General features: G+C 32.8%; 2 protein-coding genes across 2 annotated transcripts; both read right to left on the bottom strand.

Annotated features, from left to right (window-relative positions):
- Positions 1 to 659: 659 nt before the first annotated feature.
- Positions 660 to 2,463, bottom strand: LOC132188711 (uncharacterized). Its single transcript, XM_059603240.1, has 2 exons — positions 2,262 to 2,463; positions 660 to 1,541 (listed from the first exon to the last, which is right to left on the bottom strand). Exons 1-2 carry the CDS (start codon positions 2,313 to 2,315, stop codon positions 894 to 896), a joined length of 702 nt encoding a protein of 233 aa, XP_059459223.1. The 5' UTR covers positions 2,316 to 2,463; the 3' UTR covers positions 660 to 893.
- Positions 2,464 to 3,483: 1,020 nt separating this feature from the next.
- On the bottom strand, positions 3,484 to 7,941 carry LOC132188410 (wax ester synthase/diacylglycerol acyltransferase 11-like). The gene is made up of 7 exons (XM_059602852.1): positions 7,433 to 7,941; positions 6,665 to 7,243; positions 4,788 to 4,854; positions 4,567 to 4,676; positions 4,268 to 4,477; positions 4,011 to 4,148; positions 3,484 to 3,899 (listed from the first exon to the last, which is right to left on the bottom strand). The coding sequence occupies exons 1-7, from the start codon at positions 7,724 to 7,726 to the stop codon at positions 3,720 to 3,722; spliced, it is 1,578 nt and encodes a 525-aa protein (XP_059458835.1). The 5' UTR covers positions 7,727 to 7,941; the 3' UTR covers positions 3,484 to 3,719.
- Positions 7,942 to 21,058: the final 13,117 nt, after the last annotated feature.

Here is a 21,058-nt window from a genome sequence, read left to right as displayed (position 1 = left end):
TTTTTTTATATACATTTAAAAAAAAAAAAAAAAAAAAGAAATACATTTTTTTTTAATTTAAAAAAAAATAAAAAAAAAATTAAATATGTGCCACGTGTCGACGTCTGATTGGTTCACTTGTCAGTCCTAATGTTTATCTAACGAATGGACTAACTTGGTCATTTATCAAAACCACAGGGATCTCCTGTGATAAAAATGAAATCTCAAGGGGGAAAAAATAAAGTTGGAAAACCCTAGGGGGGTTTGGAGTATTTAACCCTTTTTTCAAATAAGTATATTAATATCTGTAAATATTAAAAAACAATTTATCTCACTTGACCCTCCTCTTGAACAAGATCTTCTCAATTTCAAATGAACTAGTTATAGTGGAAGGGTATTTTTGTCTTTTCACTTTTTGAGGGGACAAAAATACCCCTCCACTATAACTAACTCGATATTATTCAATTCATTTAAAATTGAGAGGATCCTAATTCCTCTTTCTTATTACACAAAATTTAGTGGAAGTTGTGTAAATTTAATAGGAAATCACTTCACTTAAATATATATAAAAGTAAATAGAAGTACTGGGATTACATAAATCCAATAATATCCAATAAATTCATACGCGCCACCTCTTTGGGGCGAATGAAAATTCTTTTACACGGCCTGCACTGTCACCAAATGCAGTCAGGGCTACAACACAGATTTCACATAAAGCAATCCCCTGCCTTTTCAGTCATATGCATGGCTACAGGGCACTTACACAACTTGGAGCCTAGCTAGCTAGCCAGCGCCATGCATGCATGCATGCATGCTGCATAAGCTTCTCAATGCATGGCTTGATGAGGATGATGATGAGATCAATCGACATACACAAAAAGAAAGATGACATTTAATTCGAAGCCAAACAAAGCCTAGAGTGATTTAGGCACCCTGAAAATATGTTCCTCCCCACTCTCCTCATCAACCTTGACAACCCATTTGCTTTTCATAGAACCGCATCTAATTCCCACACTGCCCCTGTCCCTCTTAGCAATGCCCTCCTTTGAGCCAATCATGGTGACTTCCATGCCTTTCCCTATAGGATTCTTCAGAGACCTCACCACTACCTTCTCCTTCATTCCTGTCAAATGCCCTTCCAATCCCTTTTTCTTGCCAACCAAGTTATTCGCAACCACCACTGATTTTCTAGGGTTAACGTCTAGCAACTTCAGCAAGTGTGTATAGTCGTCGTTCTTGCAATCGACGAGAGAGAAATCGATGTTCTCGTAACTCTGCAAGAGCTGTGAGGGGTCCCCAGTTCTGAATTCCACCAGATCTTTAAGACCCGCGTCTCTTATTATGTTTTTTGAAGCGGCGAGGTCTGGCTCCGGCAGAATACACACCAGCCTTCCGCCAGTTTGTCGGGCGGCGGCTGCTAAGGCTATTGTTGATGGAGAAACGCCAGATGTCACCTCCACGATCAGTTTAGATCTCGTGCCTGCTGCTAGGGCTGACACAAATTCACTGCTTCCTGGTTCTTGTGTCTTCCATGACTCGCATTTTCTCTTCCGATTGTTACACTAGTGATCAATTCAACAAGTAACAACATTATAATTAATGGAAGTTAATAAAAATAATTATATATATTGGTATACATACGTTTCAGAAATTAAGAAGTTCAATTTATTAATCCAACATGAAGTAATGAAGATCAATGTAATTTTTATCCTCAAGAAAAATTCCATGACTCTCTCAATTATGAAGTAGTAGGATTATTAATTATAAACTAAAATGATATAAGATTAATATTAAATAATAGAACATTAATTATAAGATGTGGCGTGGATATAAATCACAACTAGACTCTCTTTCTCTACCCCCGGCCATACAGTTTTTTCAATTTTCAAGAATTATTTACTAATTTAAGTGTCAGAGGCTTCTCTTGAGATAACATTTTGCCTTGTTTTGTAAGAGCCCCTGTCTTCCAATCCGGCCGTCCAAAATTCTGCTTCAACATGATGTTCAACTGTATCACCAATTATTAGGGCATTTTTTAAAAAATAAATAAATAAATAAATCGCATGAACTATTTAAAAGAACCTTGAGTCAATCACAATGATATTTTCTTTCTATTATATGAAAAAAAAAAAAAAAAAAAAACAACAACTACAATATATAACAACAAATACTGCATTGTGGGTTTTATTCATTATTCAAATATTGATAAAAAAAATAAAAATAATAATAAAGAAAAGAGTAAAAGAACAGGGAAAATGTGAAAAATAATTAAGCATATATACCATTCTGAGAGTATCAAGATAAGCTTTTGTAGCAGATGCTGCTGACCATTCCATCCTTGGATTAATCCTTCACAAATGTTTCCCAGAAACAAAAAAAAGATTCCTCCAAATTCCGAATGGTGAACAGCTCCAATGAAGAAGAAGATCGAAGAGCGAGAAGGGTTTCGGTGCAGTCCTTTTTTAATTAATCTTTGGTCCTATATAAATTTTATAATTAATTTTCTTTACCTTTTTGGGTTCTTTGCGAGAGCCAAAGAGGACATGATGCACATGTCTCTCTTAATATTGGAAGATAGAAATGACAATTACAGCCTAGTCAAACCGCGGAAGTTAAAAACTGTCGCCAATTATGCCGCCCTAAACTGATCAGACCGCGATTTTCTACGGTAAATATTCAAGCTTTATGAAATTTGTAAAGCTGGCTGCCACCTTTTTATAGAAAATAATAGAGATTTCTAGCTATTTCTTGAATGAAACCGAACAAGACTTATTAATATTTCGTTATGTCCGTTGTACTTCTTTGTCTAAATATATTGAATTTGCTATTTAATAGGTCTCCCTCAGTCATATGTAAAACAAGAATATCTAATGACATTTATGCTATATATAAATAGGTTCAAAATTAATCAGAATATGGTGATTAAAAAAAAAGGGTTTAGATCAAATATTAGTTTTTCTTTTCTAAAATTAGTATATTGGGTGAGAGTAGTATATATAAGTAGAATTTTTATCTTCCTTTTATCTCTAAAGGTGATTTGACTTTTAAAATCAGTGGTACTATTGGATCAAAATATATATAATCATAGTGATTTATCATATATCTAATGGTGATAATTATAAAAACTCACATCACCATATATCATCTAGGATAATGGTTCAATGGCCCGAAAAAAATTTCCAAAGTGATTATGTACGCACTAAAGTATAGCTAGTATAAACATATATATTACATTCTATGGGGTGGATAGACCATATATCATTTTTTATGTTCATAGCCCACAAGCGTTTAATATCTCTGAGGCGGCCCAAGCCATGCCATGCCATGCCATGCCTCCAGAAAAAAACTACATATATGTTCATAGGTTCATAGACCATATATATATATATGCCTCCATGCCTCCAACAAAAAATTAAATATATTTCAAGTGTTTACTTTTAAGTATTTACATTTTTACACGACAATAAAAATTATTTTTGACATATTAAATAATGAACTCGTAAAAAAACAATTGAAAGTGGCAAGAGCTCTTATTCAGAAGTAACACAATACGCTATCATAATCTACAATCATGTTCTAACTTTGACTGCAATTTTTTTTTTTTTAAAAAAAAAAAAAAATTCTTCTGAAAGATATAGGTCACCACTAACAAATTTTGTAATGAACACAGTACAATATTGTTAAAATCCATATATTATTATCAAGTTGGAATTTGAGAAATTAATTCTCAAATGATAGGCCTAATTTCTGTTCTGATCTTCCTGCTTGACGAGCCCTTTTGCTATGACGGCATCCTTGATGAGCTTAAGAGAATCTATTACATCGTCACAAAGTTTGTAAGGATCAGGAATTATGCTTTCATCAACCGATAGAACAATGGTCATCTTGTTGATATAACTTTGGAAGTTGATCATCAATGCCTGCAAGAGCAAATATATATTTAATTATAGTTTTCAGCTCAATAGAAATTATAGAGATATATATCAACAATGTTTATCATTCTTTTGATTGATGGAGACAAAGTTACTTACGTGCGGTTGACCATAAGAACTTGGAGCTAGGTAAGTCATTGGATGTCCATAAAAACCAATTTCTTCTAGGGGTCCAACTAGATTGGAGAAGCACATTGTAGTGTGGGAGATGATTCTATGAGATAGACCACTCGCCCGCTGTTAATTAACCACGAGAAAAATGCAAGTTTGTAAGCATTTAGATAATTGATAATATTTGAACATATATGTCAGATTCTTTAACCCTAATCTGCTAAGTTTATGTCGGGTCCGGGTACCTTAATGCCAAACAATTTGAGAACCAACTCGGCAATAGAGAAAGTGTATATAGCTTCGAAGGAGTGCTTCTTTCGATCAATTGTGGCCTTGGCTTCACGAACATAATCTAATGGGTCGTCCCGTAATCCAATGGTGAAGGGGAGGAGGACATAGCCAATCCAGTTTCCCCACTTGACTTCAGTATCTTTCTCCATCATATCAGCTAAAGCCTGCATATTTATTTATTTATTTGACAGTTTTACGCCTATAGAAAATAAAAAATAAAAAGATAAAAAGAGAGAGAAGGAATTTGAATTACCTGAATCCCTACAGAGGTTCTTATGTTTATGAGCAAAGTTGATCTAAGACGAACATTCTTTGGGAGATTGTTTTTGGTCTCAGTTGACTCCTCGGCTTTCTTACCCTCACCTGAGGAAGGAGACAGTGAATGAAACATGCATGCAGGTTGATGATCTGTTTTGAGTACATGATATATATATAATTGAAATTTGCAAGCCAACTACTGAAAAAGGATGTCACCATATTTTCTGTTGAGATAGCGAGATAGACCAGCCTGAGTGACTCCTAGAGCGACATCATTGATGGTCTGCAAACCCCCACAAAAGCATGTCAATTTACTCTAAAAACAGTTTTGTTTGCTTTACACCAACGTGTTTCATATATGCATGAACTCATAGACTCCAATTTTCTTTTTTTTAAAAAAAAAATTGTATTATATACACCGTTAAATTCACAAATCTTAAATTTTAATTATGAAATAAGAATATCAATCATCTAAAATGAAGAGGGTCTATAGAGTAGATGGATGAATGAGTTTAATCAATTGTCAGCCAAAATACAAATAGATATGAATAATAAACTACATATTAAGGTAATTCTCTCCTTTTCATTTTTTTTTTCTTTCTAATCAAGGTAATTCTATCTTATTTCTTAAATCCTCTATTTTAGATTGGGTCTGACACAGATCAATCTTTAGTGGGTCTGACACAGATCAATCTTTATTAAACTCTATGTTTTGGCTCGATTTCAGTTCATTATAATTTAGATTTCACTTTTTCTAATTAATTATATGAGTTTTAACTTGGTTTTAAATTACTTATTTTAACATTATTGTATCAGAACTCATGTGAAATTCTCATTATATATATATATATAAAAAAAAAAAATTACAAAAAAAAAAAAAAAATTAGGGTTAATGGGTGAAGAGGTGTCCTCAACGAAGTGGTGAATATTGACACATCATGCCAGTAGTATAGAAGATCTGAAATGAGGACTAAAATTAATGTAGTTTTTTTAAAAATAAAAATTAAAAAAAAAAAAAGAAAAAAGAAAAAAAAGAGTGATTTGGAATCGAGCAAAAGAACATGAATTAATTTTGATTTTTTTTTTTTTGTTTTCTGAGGCAGAAATAACTTTTAGTGAGGTATTTGGTGTAAGAAAATGTTTACCAAGTGGTGTGGGGAGCTTCAAGCAAATTAAACCCTCTTTATATTCATCCCATGTGATATGACCAATTTATGACTGACCAAGATACTGACGTTTTATGGACAAGTTATTAACTTCCACTTAATATCGGCAAGTATTAAAGTTATTTGGGTCGGTAACACACAAATATAAAATATTTACATTTTTTTAAATCGTTAGGTGATGTAATGAATAGCTTAAATTTTAAAATTTGAGAATTTTATATTTTAAAATTTTTTATGGGATCTCAATCCATGTGATGTTGTGATTCACTGCTTAAGGGAAGAAAAAAAAAAGGTTTTCATGAAATTAGAATAAAAATTTATTTCAATTCATTTTATTAAATTGATTTATATCCAACTTACATATATTTTAAATTGATTGAACACATTAATTTATAATAATTATACATACTACACTTAAATTCTACATTCATCTCATTGAGATAATGTAGCAATACTCATCAACTTTAGCTAGGCCTTTATTTAAAAAAAAAAAAAAATCCAAGGGGTTGTAGGTGTTAACAGATGTATAGTATTTATTATTTAGAATTACTCATTAATTTAATAGATTGAATTGATTTTTCCTTTTTCAAAAAGTATTTGCATAATCAATGCCCAAAAACACAGTAAATAATAAGAGGGAAAAATAAACCAAAGAAAAGCAGAATCTATGTATTAGATTGCTCTTATATATAATTGGAAAAATAAAAATTGAGAATATGGGCTAGATTAAGTCTGCCTAGAACAAATCTATTTTATTACTAAAGTTTAGACGAAGTCATAAATAGGATTTGATTGTAAATTTTTTATGTTTGTTTCTATTACGTTGTAATCTCATAGCTTTGATGTAAAAGTTTTATGCTCTTATTATTATTATTTTTTTTTAGTGAATGAATATAAAAGATTTCTTAAAAAAAAATTGGGCTGTACCGTGTTCATGGCTCTCTTGACTAATTTAAAGTCGTCCAAACTGACCGTCCGGTGAATAATTCTTCGAGGATTGGACTCAATCCCTTCCGGGCCCTTCAGAGGCGTCTCGGTATCCTTCAAGAAGGAAGCCGTTATGATAAACATGAAAACATCAACGACAGTGTGCCAGAGGAGCTGCCAAACCCACCACAACCCAATCAAGCACCGCCACAGCAACCAAGAGTTACTCGTCTCTTGCTTCTTCTTCTTCTTCACCGGAACCGTCGGCAAAGCCTCGGGATCGGATATTTTTCGCGTGCATGCGAGTAGAAGAGATATCAAAGAAGTTCCATCGCCTAGAGAGTGGTGGATCCTGAATATACCCACAGCCTCTGAATCTGACGTTTTCACGTTGAGGAGGTGGAGGTCCCACATCGGCTGGGACTTGTCGATCGTCGTTTTGCTGAGATTGAAGACGTAGTCTTCAACAAACTGATCGCCTGACTCCATGTTTGGATTCACTTCAGGAACTCTTATGTGCTTCTCTAAATCCACCTTCGTTCGAACCCATTTCATATCTCCTGATCTGTCATCCACAACCTGTGTTTTTTTGGGTAAGTTTTATGTAAAATATATAATAGATGGATAAATATAGTAAAAAAGACATATATTCTTTTGGTCATATTATTCATAATCAATGATTTGTTAACTGTGTCGGTGACATGCATGTTGTAGAAGAATATGATATTAATTCCATTAAATTGAATATTATTAATTTTTCTTAATTACCTGCAAACTAGAGAAGCGAGGGTGCTTAAGCAAAGTGTGCTCCAAGTTGGCTTTAACGATATCCAGCTGAATTTTGGTCTTGCTACCCATGATGGCGATGATGTAGACATTAAAATTTGGTTCATGGAACAACCGAGCTGATGGACTCAACGGCTCTTCTTCGACCACCTCATCATGATGTTGTTTTTTAAGATGGTCTTGATCACGGCCATCTTCTCCGTTTTCTGTCTTGGTTCTGATAGGTTTCATAGCTACTTGCTTTCTCGACCTCAGAACCTGATCTTCAGACTCCATTAATACAACCTCTATCTACAATAATGATGGTATAAATAAATAAATATAAATATATATCTTCAATTTCTCTTGTTTACTTGGGGTACGGAGGACAACTACTAGTAGCTAGCTATCTAGGAAGAAATGCGAGGCTCAAGAATGAAGAATTCCTTGTTCTGTGTATCAATATATAGGAAGGCCGATCCCTTCAAAAGTGGGAATAGGATTCTCTCCATTTCAAAATTTATCAATTTCCTCTATTTAATGCATTTTGAAGGGTAATGCATTTAATGCACTATCATTATTAAAACTTTTGGACAACATTACTCTTCAAAATACACTAAATTAAAAAAATGAAGGGATTTTAAAATAGAGATGATCATTTTCCTCAAAAGTAGGCCTGGAATTTTCAAATAATTACCAGTACTGTAACATTGAAGGAACCCAAATTGTCTTTTGCTTCTTGAAATCGGGTATCTTCAAGAGCACCATAAGTATCCCGTACCAGCATCGATCACTTCCACAATTGATCAGAAAAACCTTTAGAGATTTGGTGAGGACCATTAAATATTTCCGTCTTCCATAATTGATTAGAAGCAATAAAGTGACGTCACCGCTGCTCCTGCTAACCATTTGATTTGTCTGTTTGAAGGAAGAGAACAAGGTAGCAGTAATTGTCCTAGGTATGCATGATGTTCGGTCGTTGCACTTGCACATGTACACTACTCTTTGGCGGTGGAAGTACCCAGATGCTTCCATCTTTTTACAGATTTTAATGTGCTATAAAGTGTTGAAGTAGCACATTGAAGTGATTTTTACTCTTTTCTTTCTCCCTTCACTCTTCCTTTTTTTTCCCATTCCATCCTTTTTCTCTCTCTTTTCAATAAGACAAATAACTAAATCGGTTGGGACCACGCCTAATGAAGTGAAGGTCACTAGTTTGAATCTCCCTTCTCCCTCTTGTGCGGATATGTTAAAAGAAAAAAAACAAATAATCTGCTGAAATTTGTATTGAAAAACTAGTAACTAAAATAAAATAAAAACATGTACATTTCAAGTGGTTAAAATAGCCACTACTGCTAAAAATACTCTTAATTTTCTATGTTTATGAGTTCATATTTAGTTTTTTAAATGTCTCGGTTGTGTTATCAAAACCATATCTAATGACTTTATTCTATAAAATTGAATACATGTTGTAAGTTAAATGTAATTCATTTTGATACGATGAACTTAATGCTGTTTAAAACTAGTTTGGTGAGGCTCTACTAATGGTGAAGTTTATTTTGGTAGGCTCGGCCGGGAGTTAGAGATCCTTATGATTAATTGGATCATTATTCTCTCTATTTCATAGTTTATATTAGATTTTACAAATATAATATTATATATGATCAATATTCATGGTGAATATATTGCCAATTTTTGAGTTATGTACTTGGTAATATTTACACCCATTAGATACGATAAAACAAAATTTGAACCATAAATTTTTTATGGAGATCGAACTTTAATTTGTTGTAATCAGTGACGGAACTACGACATATTAGAGACCAAGGGGAGCTAAGGCGTCCATTGGTTTCCAAATCTTTATCTAAAATTCTTTTATTGAGTTAAATATATATGTATTTTTAGATTTAAAAATTAAATTAATTTGACCCATATTAAGATTAAATACGACCACTCATTCATATTTTGACATCTCTAAATGAGAAATTAATTAATCCCGGTCCCTGGTTGCCAAAAAATACAAGAGGCAGTTGATTGGACAGAAAATGTGGCCGCTTGAGTTGAATGCAATAAATAAAAATTAAAGGAACCCAACGGCAACCGCAACCGCAACGACAACGATTAAAGTCCTCTTCTCACCTGTAAAACTAAATGCACTTTACGTCCTTTCCCTGCTCAGTGTTCAGCATAAAGCATCACGACACCCCCATTGACTCTCTCGCTCTCTCTCTCAACATCCAGCAATCAAAGACCCACACTGAGAGAGACCAAAGAGAGTAACAACTTACAACCACCAGGTTTCCTTTTTTTTTTTTTTTTTTTCTTTTTTTTTTTCTTGTTTTTTATTGCTAACCGGATATGCATTCAATGATGCCATGTCATTTAATTTTTAAAATTACATGCTAATATAATTTGGATAAACATCTTATAAATTTTTGAGTTAATGCGTGAAAACAATGGGGTGGCCACAAAGTCACCCCTAACCCCCGGGTAGCTTGTAGCCACCCTATGGTTGGTTTAAGGGTGGCAGCCCCACTGCTGGAAACACTTTCATTTTTTTTTTTTTTTTTTTTAAGATTTAACTTTTAAATTAAATTAATAAAAAATTAATATTTTAAACTGAGGTGAAAAAAAATTGACTTGGCAAAATGGTGCGTTTAGTTGGGACTGACCGATGTTAAACATTTGGAGGAAAATGTAATGGTATTGGTTAATTCGCCTTTTTGATTGACCTAGGGACTAAAAAATCGAGAAAAAAAAAGAAGTTTAGGGAGTTTTTTGTTTTCACATGTTGACTCAGGGATTTATTAGATATTTACCCATATAATTTTTACGTGATTGACATTATTTATACCGTTAAATTATGATTATAAAATAATTAATTTCTATTGAACAAGGATCCTCTAGATTTCACTTGAGAAATTATCACTTATCACAAAAGCTTAAGCCAATAAAAATAGATGAATTTAATCATTTAATTATATTCTAAACTCCCTCTCATGCCTAAGCTCAAACTCTCCCTCAATAAGTGAGGCCAAATACATTGAGTATTTAATTGAGATGGGGAGGATAAATTATGGAGTTAGGATTCAAACGAGTAATGCTACAAGTCTCTCTTATATCACTCTTGTGTGATGTGCCCCTCCAAGAATGATGCAACTCTTAAAATTACCATTGGACATGTGATTGATCATTATTAGATTTTGATCAAATGATAATTTTAAAAGTCACCTCATTTTTTAAAGGACACAAAAGTGACACAAGAGAGATTTCTAGAATTACTCGGTTTGAACTTGTAATCTCTAGCTCTGATACCATGTTAAATTAGTACTTATCCCAAAAATTAAAGCTCACATATTCCTCATTCTTTAATTAGGCCTTCAAATTTGAACTTAATCGTGTATATTAATTTGTTTTGGCGTACGTAAGTCATTAACTTTGTTATCGTGGAAATGTTTCTTATAATATTTGCTTTTTTGGTAGCATGAATGTACACTGCAAAATAAACATGCATACATAAAGGCTACGCCATGAAAGTAGAGAAGCAGTTGCTTTTGGTATCAACCCTCCATGATGCATTTTACCCTTCACTTCAGTTTATTTGAACCACATAGTATCAAGGAATATTTTTATCTTCTTAAAAATAAAAAAAAATAAAAATACATTTTCAATATAATTAATTAGATATTATCCAATTCAACTAAACTTGAGAGGATCATATTCCATGGCCGTTAATCTAATTCGAAAGGAAAAAAAAAAAAAATAGGAGAAATAAGGAAATAATAATAGCCTTCATTTTGTAGGTAAGCAATAAATCGGCATCATTAAAGAATGACCACGATGTTTTTTTTTTTTTTTTTTAAGTAATTAGGACCACGATGCTAAAACAGTCAATTTTTTTTGAAGATAAGTAGTAAAGTGGTTGCTGACTGCTTATTGATTATGATATTATAATTATAATGAAAAACAATCAATATCATTATAATTAATTCCAACAAACTAGAACAATAAAGGAAATAATGAAGGCACCTTTTCATGTCGCCGGATCCTATCCAAAAAGAAAAAGGCTGAAGGCATGTTGAAAGGTGAGCTATTTATCACTGCTGTTTCTGATAAGTGGAGACCGGTGACCGGAGACTGAAGAGGCACTTTTTTATGGTCAGTCTAATAAATTGATCTCCCGAGTTTTTTTTTAATAACATGTGAGTTTTTTTAATAACATATGCATATCATATGTTAAGTGACACTTGATAATTTATTATACTAATTTGTAGCTAATTTATGTCGTCATTTATAAAGGTACACAGTTTCATTTCGATCTATAAGCATTGATAGGAACATAGTACAAATGTGGCGTTTGAGCATTACACTATTTTAAGAAAATCACGTGTCAGTTGGAAAATTGGCACCTTAAAGTATGCACCGCTATCAACTCAGTCCCTCGGTTAGGGCTTTTAATGATAAGTGGGTGAGAATCCCGATGGTCACGCTCAAGGGAAAAAAATTACACTGGTCACCTTCTCTAGCCCTTTCAAATTAGGGAAAAAAATGGTGAGCAAAGACACATAAGTTAATGGTCATGCCATTGCCAATAACATTTGGCAAGTTTGCATGTAGTTTGAGTTAACACTAATTATTTTTGTCACGTCTTTCTTAAAATACCATATAAGAAGAAAAAAAAAATAAAAAAGGAAAAGGAAAGAAAAGAAAAGAAAAATTGTGATTGGGGTGACCGAAACACCCGGCCAAAAACAAAAGGGGTGGCCGAACCACCCCAATGGCCTATAAGGTCATTCGGCCACACCAAAAGCCAAGTTGAGATTGGTTGAATTATCCCCTTTGACCACTATGGGTGGCCTTACCCCCGACCACACTTTTTTTTCATTGCCACTAGTGAGCAGCAGCAATCAATTAACTCTTGGAAGAATAGCTTTTTCAAACTTGAAACTGGACCTTCGCCTCTATATTCCCTGAGTTGATGGAGTATAAATCATGCTGCAAGGGTTTGAGCTACAATAATTGACCAACAGTAATCTACTAATCTACAACAACAAATATAAACCGGTTTATTGGGGAAAAAGGAGACTGCAAACCGAAGTCTGCAAGCGAGGTAATAAGAAATCAAATTCTTTTATTTTTGTTATTATTTTGGCTTGTCTTTGTTTTTTACTTACTCCATTCCTTCTTTTTCTAGAGGACACAAGCAATATATTATATTTTTTCTTATTATTTAAGAAATTAATTATATTTGTTGTTGCAGCTCCAACCCTTGTAGCATGATATCTAGTCCATCAACTCAAGGAATATAGAGGCGAAAGTTCAGTATATGAATAGAAGGATACTAAATGCAAACTAAATCAAAGGTGTTTTGAATTTGGGTCTGCTTGTAAAGCTATATTAGAATTTGGTTTGACATGGCAGCTTAATTATTTTGAAAAAAAAAAAAAAAAAAAAAACCCAATTTATTGAGAATTGGCTTTCCAAAAAAAAAAACCGGTGGTGGGGGCCACCCTAATTTTGGTCTTTTTTTTTCTTTTTTTTTTTTTAAAAAAATTAGGTTGTTCGGTGTATGGCCTACATCCACAAATAAAAGCTACATCAAATAGTATGAATGTTACAGCCTTACAGGTCTCTTTCACGTCTACATTAACAACCATAATAGTCCATTGAGATCTCGAAACCATTGTCTCTTGATCTCTTTTAACTTTTGTCTTAATACAGCGCAACAACATAAAATAGATATCACATTACCAATTAGGTACACAATGAAACAAACATGTTTATTATGATTTTTCCTCCTCCTTCAATCTGCTTTGCCGGAATTTTATTCTCTATTGAATTGTAGTTTATGCGGTGCCTCTATTGGTGTCTCTTTATGTATTTGTAATCAAGCGTACCAGAGTTAGTTTAATTACAAGGATAACTATAAGCTAAGTGATATACATATATAGGTAGGGATACTATGTATCTACCCATTACCCCTTTACAATTCAAACTATAGTCATCTTCATTCTCCAGATGTAATTACTTTACAATTCAAATTAGAGTCATCTGCAACACTTGCTCATGTGTTCTCTCCCGCAACATGTGAACTCTTGGATAAGATCGAGGTTAGGTGCTTCAACATATCCCACTAAGTTTTTTTCACCCACCCTATGCATCCCAAGCTCGAAAAGAATCCTAAAGTCTCAAACAACAATCATCTAAACTAGACATTTGCTTTAAGCAGCATAAATTATGCTAAATATTATACAGTAGAGTTCATAATGCTAATTTATGTATGCATTCTTCTACATTAAATGTAATAAGAAATTTAAGGGTTTGACTGGCGCAAGATGTTATTCATGACCAATCCGATAGTAAGCGATTTTTAGTTTATTTTTTCATTCAAAATTTGATAAACAATAAGATTTGATATTTTAGTTGTATTATTATTTAAGAAATTAATTATATTTGTTGTAGTAGATTATTGTTGGACAATTGTTATAGCACGCCATAAGTTATGTTGAATGATTGATCAACCTCTCAAGTCCTATCAAGAGCTAATAGATTGTTGCTGCCCCAAGGAAAAGAAAGTTTATCTTGATCACTATCAATATGTTTTTGATTATATCAAGAAAGAAGGAATTCGTGAGATGAGTCAATATGAATTTACAGGTGTATAAAGAAATTGCAAACCGAAGTCTACATTAGAGTTTATTAGAAAGTAGTTTCTTTTATTTTTTATTATTATTATTGTCTTATCTTTGTTTTTTATTTACTTCAATCTTTTCTTTTTCCAGAAACAACAAACAATATATGTAGACAAAGACAAGCTGTTTGAGGTGATTAATTTTACTAACGAATCCCACCTTATCGAATGTATAAGGGATGGTCCAATTTATGCAGCAATGTAAGTTACTCATAAAACTTAGATACCTAACAGGGGTAACTACAAATTGTTTATAACTGTCATTGAAAAAAAGAAAAATTTGTAGGGCTCTATCGCAAACAGCTGTTAGTTTTAGGGGCTTTATTATATTTTTTCCTATTATTTAAGAAAGTAATTATATTTGTTGTTGTAGATTAGTAGATTACTATTGGTCAATTGTTGTAGCTCAAACCCTTGCAGCATGATATCTACTCCATCAACTCAGGGAATATAGAGGCGAAGGTTCAGTTCCAAGTTTGAATGAGCTATTCATCCAAGAGTTAATTGACTAGTGCTGCACTAAGAAAAAAAAGGTTTATAAATATCACTATAACCGTGATTTTTGGCATATTCATAGAGATTATATTCTGGAAATGAAGCGAGGTAATAAGAAATTAAATTCTTTTATTTTTGTTATTATTTTGTGTCGTATTTGTTTTTTACTTACTCCATTCCTTCTTGACAAGCAATATATTTGAACCAAAATTTTCCGATTGTAAAGATGAAGCACCCCTAATTGACTATATAAGGTTGTATAATGAGGGTTACCAATGTCCTTAGAGATCTAAAATGGGTAAGTGTATAATTGTCATTAAAAAAAAAAAAAACAATTTGTTAATTATTTTCTTACATTTTTTATTTTTGTTATCACGAGAAGAAAGACATCTACGAAGTGGCATGCCCATTTTGAGAAAAAGAAAAAAAATTTCGAAACATTGTTGTAGCCGGAGCTGCATGAAATCATGCTAATAAGGTATGGTGACAAGAAAGGAAGAAATTATTCAAAAGTTAGGAATTATTGGGGAGTCCTTGGGAAGAATGGTTGTGGTAGGGTTGTCAGGCCTTTGGGTCTGATTGGGCATGCAGACAGACATTTGATTTTTGTGACTTCAAATCCGATTCCTCGTTCAAAGTCTCCTGAAAGTTACAAAGAAACTCCATAAATAAATAAACAATGTAGAAGTTTCAGTTTTGAGTTAAGCACTTCATATCCGATAAATATGAACCAGGATAGCAAGATACTAAATGCAAACTAAATCAAAGGTGTTCTAAATTTGGGTCTTCATGTCAAAGTTGTATTAGAATTTGGGTTTGCTTGACAGCGTAATTATTTTGAAAAAGAATTTAACCAATTTATTGAGAACCGGTTTTTCAAAATAAACCAGCGGTGGGGCCCCTCTAATTTTGGTTTTTAATTTTTTTTAATTTTTTTTTATATAAAGAATTAATTTCCACCTAGGACTAGAGGGACGGTTTATGTGGTTCGGTGTATGGCCTACGACCACAAATCAAAGATACATCTTTTTTTTCTTCACTTTATTATTTGATTTATAGAGAAGTAGTATGAATGTTCCATGTTCCTTTTACGTCTACATTAGCAACCATAATAGTTTCTTAAGATCTTGCAACCATTGTCTCTTGAGATCTCAAAACCATTGACTCTTGAACTCTTGTAACTCTAGTCTTAATACAGCGCAACATCATAAAATAAATATCACATTACCTATTACCTATTAAAATAGTTATCCTTGTTTAATTACAAGGATAACTACAAGCTAAGTTATATACATATATAGGTAGGGATACTATATATCTACCCATTACATCTTTACAATTCAAACTATAGTCATCTTCATTCTTCAGATGTAATTACTTTACAATTCAAACTAGAGTCACTTGCAACACATGCTTTTGTGTTATCTCCCGCAACATGCCAACTCTGAGATAAGATCGAGGTTAGGTACTTAAACATAGCCCACTAAGTTTTTTCACCCACCTTGTGCATCCCAAGCTCGGAAAGAATCCAAAAGCTCTCAAAGAACAATCATCTAAACACAACATTTGCTTTAAGTAGCATAAATTATGCTAGTTATTATGCAGTAGAGTTTGTAATGCTAATTTATGTATGCATTCTTATACATTGAATGTAATAAGAAATTTAAGGGTTTGACTGGCGCACAAAACCTATTAAAGTGTTGCAGGATGTTATTCATGACCAATCCAATAGTAAGCAATTTTTAGTTTATTTTTTCAGTCAAAATTTGATAAACAATAAGATTTGATATTTTAGAGGTATTATTATTTAAGAAATTAATTATATTTGTTGTAGTAGATTACTGTTGGACAATTGTTGCAGCACACTATAAGCTATGTAGAATGATTGATCAACCTCTCAAGTCCTATCAAGAGCTAATAGATTGCTGCTGCCCCATGGAAAAGAAAGTTTATCTTTATCACTATCAATATGTTTTTGATTATATCAAGACAGAAGGAATTCGTGAAATGATTCAATATGAATTTAAAGGCGTAAAAGGAAATTGCAAACCGAAGTCTACATTAGAGTTTAATAGAAAGTAGTTTCTTTTATTTTTTATTATTATTATTTTGTATCTTTGTTTTTTTATTTACTTCAATATTTTCTTTTTCCAAAACAACAAGCAATATATGTAGACAAAGACAAGCCGTTCGAGATGATCAATTTTACTGACGAATCCCGCCCTATCGAATGTATAAGGGATGGTCCATTTATGCAGCAATGGAAGTTACTCATAGAACTTAGATACCTAACTGGGGTAACGACAACTCGCTTATAACTGTCATTTAAAAAAAGAATAATTTGTTGGGCTCTATCGCAAACATCTATTAGTTTTGAGAGCTTTATTAAATTTTGGGGAAACTTCACTAAGGACCCCCAAACTTCCACCTGTTTTGAAATACCCCCCTGAACTTCAAAATCTCTTAATTTAATCTCCTGAACTTTAAATTGCTTTCAATTTGGACCCCTCCATCAGATTTTAAACGTCACATGACGTTTATACCCCTGACTTTTGTAAAAAAATCCAACTTCTAAAACGTTTTTTTATTTAAAACAAAAAAAAAACAAATATCAGGGATATTTTGGTCTTTTTTTGAATTTTGAATTGATAAAATTAACAGAAAAGTCCAAATTGAGAGCAATTGAAAGTTTAGGGGACTAAATTGAGATTTTGAAGTTCAGGGGTATTTCAAAACGGGTGGAAGTTTGGGGGTCCTTAGTGAAGTTTCCCCTTATATTTTTTCCTATTATTTAAGAAATTAATTATATTTGTTGTAGATTAATAGATTACTGTTGCAGCTCAAACCCTTGTAGCATGATATCTACTCCATCAACTTAGGAAATATAGAGGTGAAGGTCCAGTTCCAAGTTTGAATGAGCTATTCATCCAAGAGTTAATTGACTGCTGCTGCCGAGAGAAAAAAGTTGTTTATAAATATCACTATAGCCGTGCTTTTTGGCATATTCATAGAGATTGTATTTTGGAAATGACGCGATATCCATTTACTGGGGAAAAAGGAGACTGCAAACCGAAGTCTGCAAGCAAGGTAATAAGAAATCAAATTCTTTTATTTTTGTTATTATTTTGTGTCGTATTTGTTTTTTACTTACTCCATTCCTTCTTTTTCCAGTGGAGACAAGCAATATATTTGAACCAAAATTTTTCGACTGTAAAGATGATGCACTCCCTATATATTGATTGTATAAGGCTATATAAGGCAGAGACCCATATGCAGCGTAATGAGAGTTACCAATGCCCTTAGAGAGCTAAAATGGGTAAGTATATATTTGTCATTTAAAAAAAACAAAAAACAAATTGTTTATTGTTTTCTAACATTTTTTATTTTTTGTTATCACGAGAAGAAAGACATCTATGAAGTGGCATGCCCATTTCGAGAAAAAGAAAATATTGCAAAACATTGTTGGAGCCGGAGCAGCATGGAATCATGCTAATAAGGTATGGTGACAAAAAATGAAGAAATTATTCAAAAGTTAGAAATTCTTGGGGAGTCCTGTGGAAGAATGGTTGTGGTAGGGCTGCTAGGCCTTCGGGTCTGATTGGACATGCAGACAAACACTTGATTTTTGCGACTTCATATCCAATTCCTCGTTCAAAGTCTCTGAAGGGTGAAAGTTACAAAGAAACACTATAAATAAATAAACAATGTAGAAGTTTCAGTTTTGAGTTAAGCACTTCATATCCGATAGAAATGAACCAGGATAACAGGATACTAAATGCAAACTAAATCAAAGGTGTTCTAAATTTGGGTCTGCATGTCAAAGCTATATTAGAATTTGGGTTTGCTTGGCAGCGTAATTATTTTGAAAGAAAATTTAACCAATTTATTGAGAACCGGTTTTCCAAAATAAATCGGTGGTAGGGCCACTCTAATTTTGGTTTTTTTTTTTTAATTTTTTTTATAAAAAAAATTAATTTCTACCTAGGACTAAAAGGACGGTTTAGGTGGTTCACCGTATGGCCTACTACGTCCACAAATCAAAGCTACATCTTTTCTTTTTTTTTTCTTTTTTTTTTCACTTTATTATTTGATTTATAGAGAAGTAATATGAATGTTACATGTCTCTTTTACGTCTATATTAGCAACCATAATAATCTCTTAAGATCTTGCAACCATTGTCTCTTGAGATCTCGAAACCGTTGTCTCTTGAGATCTCGAAACCATTGTCTCTTGAACTCATGTAACTCTTGTCTTAATACAGCACAACAACATAAAATAGATATCACATTACCAGTTATCCTTGTTTAATTACAAGGATAACTACAAGATAAGTGATATACATATATAGGTAGGGATATTATATATCTACCCATTACTCCTTTACAATTCAAACTATAGTTATCTTCATTCTTCAGATGTAATTACTTTACAATTCAAACTAGAGTCATTTGCAATACTTGCTTTTGTGTTATCTCCTGCAACATGTGAACTCTCAGATAAGATCGAGGTTAGGTACTTAAACATAGCCCACTAAGTTTTTTCACCCACCCTGTGCATCCCAAGCTCAGAAAGAATTTAAAAGCTCTCAAAGAACAATCATCTAAACACAACATTTGCTTTAAGTAGCATAAATTATGCTAGTTATTATGCAGTAGAGTTTGCAATGCTAATTTATGTATGCATTCGTATACATTGAATGTAATAAGAAATTGAAGGGTTTGACTGGCGCACACAACCTATTAAAGTGCTACAGGATGTTATTCATGACCAATCCAATAGTAAGCGATTTTTAGTTTATTTTTTCAGTCAAAATTTGTAAACAATAAGATTTGATATTTTAGTTGTATTATTATTTAAGAAATTAATTATATTTGTTGTAGATTAGTAGATTACTGTTGGTCAATTGTTGCAGCTCAAACCCTTGCAGCATGATATCTACTCCATTAACTCAGGGAATATAGAAGGGAAGGTCCAGTTCCAAGTTTGAATGAGCTATTCATCCAAGAGTTAATTGACTGCTGCTGCCGAGAGAAAAAAAAAAGTGGATAACTGTTGGTCAATTGTTGCAGCTCAAACCCTTGCAGCATGATATCTACTCCATTAACTCAGGGAATATAGAAGCGAAGGTCCAGTTCCAAGTTTGAATGAGCTATTCATCCAAGAGTTAATTGACTGCTGCTGCCGAGAGAAAATAGTGGTTTATAAATATGACTATAACCGTGTTTTTCGGCATATTCATAAAGATTGTATTCTGGAAATGACGCGATATCCATTTACTGGGGAAAAAGGCGACTGCAAAATGAAGTATGCAAGAAAGGTAATAAGAAATCAAATTCTTTTTTTATTATTATTATTATTATTTTGTGTCGTATTTGTTTTTTACTTACTCCATTCCTTCTTTTTCCAGAGGAGACAAGCAATATATTTGAACCAAAAATTTTCAATTGCAAAGATGAAGCACCCCTTATATATTGACTGTATAAGGTTGTATAAGGCAGGGACCCATATGCGGCGTAATGAGAGTTATCAACGCCCTTAGAGAGGTAAAATGGGTAAGCGTATAATTGTCATTTAAAAAAAAAAAAAAACAATTTGTTTATTATTTTCTAACATTTTTTATTTTTTGTTATCACGAGAAGAAAGACATCTATGAAGTGGCATGCCCATTTCGAGAAAAAGAAAATATTGCAAAACATTGTTGGAGCCGGATCTGCATGGAATCATGCTAATAAGGTATAGTGACAAGAAAGGAAGAAATTATTCAAAAGTTAGAAATTCTTGGGGAGTCCTGTGGAAGAATGGTTGTGGTAGGGCTGCTAGGCCTTTTGGTCTGATTGGACATGCAGACAAACACTTGATTTTTGCAACTTCATATCCGATTCCTCGTTCAAAGTCTCTGAAGGGTGAAAGTTACAAAGAAACACCATAAATAAATAAACAATGTAGAAGTTTCAGTTTTGAGTTAAGTACTTCATATCCGATAGATATGAACCAGGATAGCAGGATACTAAATGCAAACTAAATCAAAGGTGTTCTAAATTTGGGTCTGCATGTCAAAGCTATATTAGAATTTGGGTTTGCTTGGCAGCGTAATTATTTTGAAAGAAAATTTAACCAATTTATTGAGAACCGGTTTTCCAAAATAAACCTGTGGTAGGGCCACTCTAATTTTGTTTTTATTATTATTATTATTATTTTTATAAAAAAAATTAATTTCTACCTAGGACTAGAAGGACAGTTTAGGTGGTTCAGCGCATGGCCTACTACGTCCACAAATCAAAGCTACATCTTTTTTTTTTTTTTTTTTCACTTTATTATTTGATTTATAGAGAAGTAATATGAATGTTACATGTCTCTTTTACGTCTACATTAGCAACCATAATAATCTCTTAAGATCTTGCAACCATTGTCTCTTGAGATCTCGAAACCGTTGTCTCTTGAAC

This window comes from Corylus avellana, chromosome ca7 (genome assembly GCF_901000735.1).
Source record: "Corylus avellana chromosome ca7, CavTom2PMs-1.0".
Taxonomy (NCBI): domain Eukaryota; kingdom Viridiplantae; phylum Streptophyta; class Magnoliopsida; order Fagales; family Betulaceae; genus Corylus; species Corylus avellana.
The sequence above is the reverse complement of the archived record's forward strand: the minus strand, read 5'-3'. Positions and strand labels throughout refer to the sequence as shown.

What these genes read in the sequence shown, in the direction of transcription:
- LOC132188410 (XM_059602852.1), bottom strand. Translation starts at nt 7,726, where the DNA reads ATGGAGTCTGAAGATCAGGTTCTGAGGTCGAGAAAGCAAGTAGCTATG. An exon ending in CTCGCTTCTCTAGTTTGCAG is followed by an intron (nt 7,244 to 7,432) that starts GTAATTAAGAAA and finishes AAAAAAACACAG; the next exon opens with GTTGTGGATGACAGATCAGG. An exon ending in TCAAGAGAGCCATGAACACG is followed by an intron (nt 4,855 to 6,664) that starts GTACAGCCCAAT and finishes GGGGGTTTGCAG; the next exon opens with ACCATCAATGATGTCGCTCT.
- LOC132188711 (XM_059603240.1), bottom strand. Translation starts at nt 2,315, where the DNA reads ATGGAATGGTCAGCAGCATCTGCTACAAAAGCTTATCTTGATACTCTC. An exon ending in ATCTTGATACTCTCAGAATG is followed by an intron (nt 1,542 to 2,261) that starts GTATATATGCTT and finishes ATTGATCACTAG; the next exon opens with TGTAACAATCGGAAGAGAAA.